The 6611-nt window shown below is 46.2% G+C and overlaps 1 protein-coding gene across 1 annotated transcript; it reads left to right on the top strand.

Moving 5' to 3' along the window:
• Window positions 1–1146: 1146 nt before the first annotated feature.
• LOC127029704 (prolactin-like) lies at window positions 1147–5180 on the top strand. The gene is made up of 5 exons (XM_050915478.1): window positions 1147–1177; window positions 1295–1446; window positions 1566–1673; window positions 3071–3250; window positions 4986–5180. The coding sequence occupies exons 1-5, from the start codon at window positions 1147–1149 to the stop codon at window positions 5178–5180; spliced, it is 666 nt and encodes a 221-aa protein (XP_050771435.1).
• Window positions 5181–6611: the final 1431 nt, after the last annotated feature.

Genomic DNA, 6611 nt, shown 5'->3' with positions numbered 1-6611 from the left:
TCTTAAGAGCCACCAGTTACGGCAGTCACCTGGCCAACCTCAGCTTGAATACCCACAGGCAGAGAAGGTGCCTGATTCCAGCTCTACTGGACCCTGAGGTGTTCCCATTGGATTTCAAAGGGGTAGGGTGCCAAAACCCAGAAAACACAGCAGTAAGACCCTGTGCTCAGGTTTCCCTGCTGGTCAGCTTGAAGCAGCTCCCAGTTTGACATGTCAGCAGTCATGAGCCTCACGACAAACATCTCAACTTTCCTCGTGTATCTTGCAGGGTTGCTCAGGATCTCACACCCAGAAACTGAGGACAGCAACCGAGTCCATAGGACTTGCACCCCATTGGGGATCCTGATCTGAGTGCTTTGCTGTGTTTACTCCCTTAACCTTTTAGCCACATGGGACATCACCAACCATCTTCAGGCACGCTTGCACCACCAAGCGTGCAGGCACCAGCTATCACACCTTCAGTGGTCTGTCTTACCTCTGACCACCTGCAAGGGAGCAGGGAAAGCAGACCTGACCTTAACCGTGTGATTAGAAGAGATGATTAAGAGATGGATGTCATCAGGCCAGGCTTCTCTCCTACACCTCATGTTGCCCATTACTGTCCTTGTATAAACCCCCCGTTATCACTGACAAGAGCAGTTTATTTACCTGGTCTCAGTTCTCACAGCCTTACCCCTTCTGACGGCACCGGACATGCTGGTATAGACCTGGCCACGCCACTTCTGTGCGGGCACAGGAGCCGCCCCCCCTCTGCCCACGGCGGGGGCCGTGACACCGACACCAGGGCAGCCCGGGCCCCACGGCGGGCGGGCGCTGCGGGGGTCAGTAGCAGCCCCACCACAGCGCCCAGAAGACCCAGTTCTGCGGGGTCCTGTGGGTTGCCGGGGGGGTAGGGGAGGGCTGGTCCCGTCGGTGCGAGGGACGCTCCCGCCCGCCCGCCCGCCCGCCGAGCCGGGAGCCCCGCTGCGGGCGGCTTGCTCACGGTGGCCGCGGGCTGCGCACGTCAGGGAGAGACCCGTCGTGACCGGGAGATTCCCCCCCCCACGCCACGCACATCCCCACCCGGCATATATAGGGGACGCGGAGGCAACGCCGGCGCCGGCCGATCCCAGCCGCTCCGCGCCGGGCAGCGGGCTCCGCGGCGCCATGGCCCTGGCCCGGGCGGCGGGGCGAGCAGGTGAGGGCGGCGGCGGAGCGGAGCGGAGCGGAGCCGGGCGGAGCGGAGCGAAGCGGGCCGGGGCCGGCGGCCGCCCCCGACGCCCCGCGCCCCCCGACGCCGCCGGGCTCTCCGCAGGTGCCGCCGCGGCGCTGGCTCTGCTGTGGCTGCTGGTCTGCGCCCCGGGGGACGCCGACTGCCGCTTCCTGACCGTGGCCGATCTCTTCGACCGGGTGATCCGGCACTCGGGCAGGATCCACAGCCTCTCCACGGCGCTCTACGCCGAGCTGGTGAGTCCCGGGCCGGCCCCGCCGCCGCGGACCGGGCTCCCGCCGCCCTGGGAGCGGCTGCCGGCGGGGCGGGGCGGGGGGGTGCTCTCGGTGTCTCTTTAGGTTTTCTTCCCCCACAGGAAAAACACTTTCCTCCCCGTGACAACGAGCTGGGGAAGCCCGCTCGGAGGTGCCACACGTCGGGGATGCTGACCCCCAACGGCAAAGAATACGCCCAAAAAATCCCGGTAAGGGGGGACGGCGGCGGCGGGCGGGGGGCACCGCGGGACCCCGCGGGTCACACCGCCTCCTTTCTCCCCCCCTGAAGAAAGGGGAAAATACCCCCCGTCCCGTCAGAGCCCCTAAATGTCTCACCCATCACGCTGCGGTGGTCCCTCACCCGGTCGGGCTGGAGATAGGCAGAGAGGTTTTTATGCCTCCGGTGCTTCATCAACAGTTTGGATTGAAGAAGCTGATAAGTTTTGACCCCAAGCAGGTGCACATCACAGAGGTATTGCATAGGAATCATTAGTTTGTTGTATTTTAAAAGCTGTATATGGTTACATATGCTCAGATCATATTTGTATTTGTTAGTTATAGTAAGGGTATTGAAGTAGTACTTCGTCCAAATGACTGACAGACAGGCATCCCTTTGATTTTGTTGTGGCAGTCTCTGTGGAACAGAAACTTAGAAAACTGTGCATGTGACAGGTAAGTTAAATTAATTAGTGTCACTGCAAAGTACCAAAAGCAATCAAGAGAAAGAAATAACAGTCATTATCTCTGAATCGGCAGTTAGGTAAGGGGAAAAGAACAGCAAATTGTTTTAGACAGATGTAATGGCAAAGAGAAAAAAATCGTTATTAGTTTAGAGAAGAGCAGGAAGAGTTTCTTTAGACAGAGAAAAAGCAGATTGTAAAGTCGAGGATACAGCAGCGGGAGAAACTTTTGCCTCTAGGAGGAGACAGAGGGAGACGAATGTTGACATTTTGCTTTTTGGTTGTGATGGAGTGAGGAGCTTCCCCCAAGATGTTTAGAAGCTCCTCTGGAGGGGCAGTGGGAAATGAGGCCCTGCCTGCTTTAGAAAGCGTTAACCAGTCAACCTTACTTCTGAACTTACATTGCAAGAGAGGTCTTACGGCCATTGAGTTTCTGTTAGAGAAGCAACCGTCCTGACCACCAGGCACCTTCTGGGAAGTGTCTCTGCAGCAAACCTCTAACTGGCACAGCTATAACCATGGCAGCTGTGAGGAAACACCTGCACTTCCATACCAGCAAACAGAGATGTGCAGATGAGGCTTCTTGGGCTCTTGAGACATCTAGGAGTTCCTGAAAACTTTTTCAGTACCAAGTAAATTTGACAGGAACGCCACCATTTTGCTAATGCTGTATTCACCATTTTAGGTATTACAGAGCTTAGGAGTCTAAGAAAGCTGAAAGCAAGACAAATACAACTTTTGGGTGTTGCTTATATATAAGCAAATAACCAGAGACAGAGTGTCCCTTAAGTTCTGAGTATTTGAAAACTACTGAATTGCAGATGTAAATCTTAATCCTGCTGAGATTTCACAGTGAGACTGTCTAACATGTTCATATGACCTGCTGCAAACCAACAGAGAAATTCTTTACTGTTTTAATTTATAAGAGAGAAGAACTAACTCACTTGATACTGAAACTTTTGCAAGCCTGGAAAGAACCACTTTCCCACTTTAACCAGCATATTGAGCACCATCAAGAGCTACCTGATGACAGCCTTAGCAAAGCTAAGCAAATAAGCAATATGGTACACGAGCTGAAGACTGGAGTTGAGAAAGTAACAGAAAAGGCAAGATTTTCGATGTAGCTTTTATTTATACCACTCATGTGGAGTGAGTGACCTGGGGGGAGCGGGGGGGGGGGGGGGGCAATGTCTGCTCTCACTTGGGCTATAGCATAGCCTTAATGCCACCAGAGGCTCTGATCCAGCAACGCTGGACTTTGTTACAGATACTGGAATTTTTCAGTCAAAGGATGCGACTTAGCTTATGGGTTGGCAGATATGTAGATGACATCATCTATGTCCGTATGTGTAAAGCAATATTTTATTAATATGAAATATATGAAAGACACAAGTACAAAGACTAGAGCCATTTACAGCTTCATATATGAGCCAGTGATGACTTGACTTTTCTAGGGCAGTAGAGGAGATGTGGGTAGACCATGACAAATACTTAATTATTGTTTTCAGTTTTATTTGGATTTAGATTCTAAGTAATTCAAGTATCACTGCTGTCTGCTGCAAAGAGCTCCTTCCTAAGGCAACAATTTTTTGCTGGGATAAGTTCTTCAAGACAACAGTGGCATTGCTTAAGTCAGCTGCCAGTCACAAAACAATTTCAAAACTCCATTCCAAATTCTGGCAGATGATATATAAATTATTGGACGTAATTTTTTGTTATTTCCATTTCTGTCTTCTCGTTACTAGCTAGAAGTCCTGATCTTGGTATTTCTTGTGCATTCATACATAAATTTATTTGTAGTTTTGGCTAAACAAATGAGAGCTGTGTGTCCATTCTCTGAAATGGCTACACTGCCAAGGTGTCTGTTTCACTAAAAAGTGAATAATAAACTAATATCTTACACTAGTAGATGACCTTTCAGCTTTATGAACACAGGTGGGGAATACAAGTTGTGACATGATAAGCAGCTCATCACTAGAATAGGAGGAATTGGACCCTGCTCTAAAATGCAGCCCTTATTAGGGTGACTCAGAGTTACAAATGGAAAGTCCATCTTCCAAGTGCAGCCATGGTTCTGGGTTAAAAAGGCCTTAAAGTTCAGAGGTATTCAGCCTCAAAGCTTGACCTTTGTTTGCTTCATTCTGTAACTGAGGCAAGCCATCAAACTCTAAACTAGCTACACACTTCTGCTATATTTACCTGATTTTATTTTTCTGAAACACCTTTGAAAGAATTACTAAGAAGGAAAGCTTTGAAGTTTTGACCTCTCTGTACTATGGACATACCACAAGGTAGATATATAATTTTAAAAATTAAGCAAATAATGCAAATGCGTCCCAATATTTTACAGCTGTATTTTTCTGTAAGACACTAATTCTAAGCTTGGTTCTGTTGTGAAGCTCCTACTCCAAGAGGCGATAAGAGTTCACCAGGTTAAACAGCACTGGTGAACGCTCACGTTAGAAGCTTCCCTTCATAAAACTCATTAAATGGCTAAAAAAATCTCAAGACTGATTTGCTATATTACTTCACGAGGAAATAACAATTACCAAACAGGGGTTCCACTACTTAAACTCAGACGGAGTTATACCCCAGTATTCTTGCATTACTAGTATATCAGATCATTTCAGGCTAGTCTAAAGGTTGTATAGATACCGTTAAGATAAAAAGACAATGTTATTCTATGTAAGGAGCTTTACATTATCTTCAATAAGTATGTGAACGGTCTGGAGTCGGAACAGCACAACATCGTGATGACTCGGTTGACTTCTGCACTACTATTTTAAAGATTTGTTGTATGTGTAGTTACAAGTTGTACTTCTTTTCCTGTTTTCAATACAGATGCAGTCAATGGGGATCATCAGCAATTCATTAAATGGAATGGCATCATCTGAAGCCGCTGGTTTATCAATTAGTAATGAAGCAAATATGATGAGTGACTCTGACTTTATTCACTGTTTCAGGAGAGACTCCAATAAAGTACAAAGCTACTTAAAAATTCTTAAATGTAGGATTATGCCAGCAAATAGTTGTTGAGTTGTAATGTCTCGACAAGTAGTCTTCAGCATGTTGTTTATAAAGATGAAAAAATAGAATTTATAAATTATCACTTTTACAGTAATTTTAATAGGAAAGTGGTTTTGAAATTCTTTGGCAGCTACTTGACACAGTTGACCTATGCAGACGAAATATTAAATAAAGCATCACGTGTGTATGTGGGTTAATGCACCAGATAAGGAGTACTTTAGCAGTAGATAAATAAATGTCCTTGCACATTACACTGTGACAGACTATATTATGGCTGATTCACACAGTTTAGATACATACGTAGTTGAAAGTGAAACTCATTTTGTTAAACCTTGGTACAAATACCTCTACATACTATCAATAAACTATATTTTTATGTAAAAAAAAAAGTTCCCCCCCCATTTCTACATACATACATACCTGCAGAATATTGCTTAACACTGAAGAGTGGTATTGCTGTCAGTCAGTTCATGTAACTGCAGGGCCCACGGCAGACTTTTATGTTCACATCATACTTCTTACTAATTTCTATGGGCCTTCACGTGTGCCATAAGATCTAGTTCCTAGCACTTTTATTAATTTTGAATGCTCTTTTATACCTGTAATGGCTTCACTGATCTCAGTGGAGACTCCTAAAGAAAAAGTTTCTGTGTCAGAATTCTGGTAAGTCAGAATTCAGGTAAAAGTCAGAACTCTGGTCCAAATACCATTTCAGTCCGAGGGCTGAGCATGGCTGATGTAGCAGTAAGTCTCTTTCCCATAATACGCGCTGACACAGGGCTTGGGTCTTACAGTAATGATGACAAACTCCATAGCAAATAAAAATCTGAAAGCTGTCAGATATGTTATAGCAATCACATTTTCCTAGCAGTGGGGTGATGCTGATGGCTGTTTATAGAACAAAACATCTTTGCATTCAGATCCTAAAGGAGCCATTTGAACAGGCACTTATAATCAACATGGATTTATATTTAATATTCTTGACTATTTCATCCCTGAATGCTCTTTTCTGGCCTCCCCTGATCTTGATGGTTGTTGACAGTAGCTGGAGCTCAGGCTGCCAAGAATGGAGAATAAAATGCTGATGATTATTTAATAATGATACCGGATTTGGGCTTGAGAAACTCAGCAGGAAAACGTTTCAAAGAAACATTTATGCAGAACAGAGGAACAACCTTTTCAGTTACATCTCCATAACTGCTGATATCCTGAGATATCTACTACCTAGTAGACAGCTGATGTACTTTCTCAGCTAGAAGCTGTGAGTGTTCACAATTCACATCTGGTCCCTGTTGTGCCAGGTACAGTAGAAATGCAAGGGGTTATATAGTGCCTGCCCTGAAGAAGCTACTACCTGCAATTCCTTAAGCAGTAAGATACTACAAACACATAATGAAATAGCAGCATTCATGTGCAAATTTTGAAGAAATTCTGGAAACG

This window comes from Gymnogyps californianus, chromosome 1 (genome assembly GCF_018139145.2).
Source record: "Gymnogyps californianus isolate 813 chromosome 1, ASM1813914v2, whole genome shotgun sequence".
Lineage (NCBI taxonomy): Eukaryota > Metazoa > Chordata > Aves > Accipitriformes > Cathartidae > Gymnogyps > Gymnogyps californianus.
This window is presented reverse-complemented; position numbering and strand designations above follow the sequence as displayed.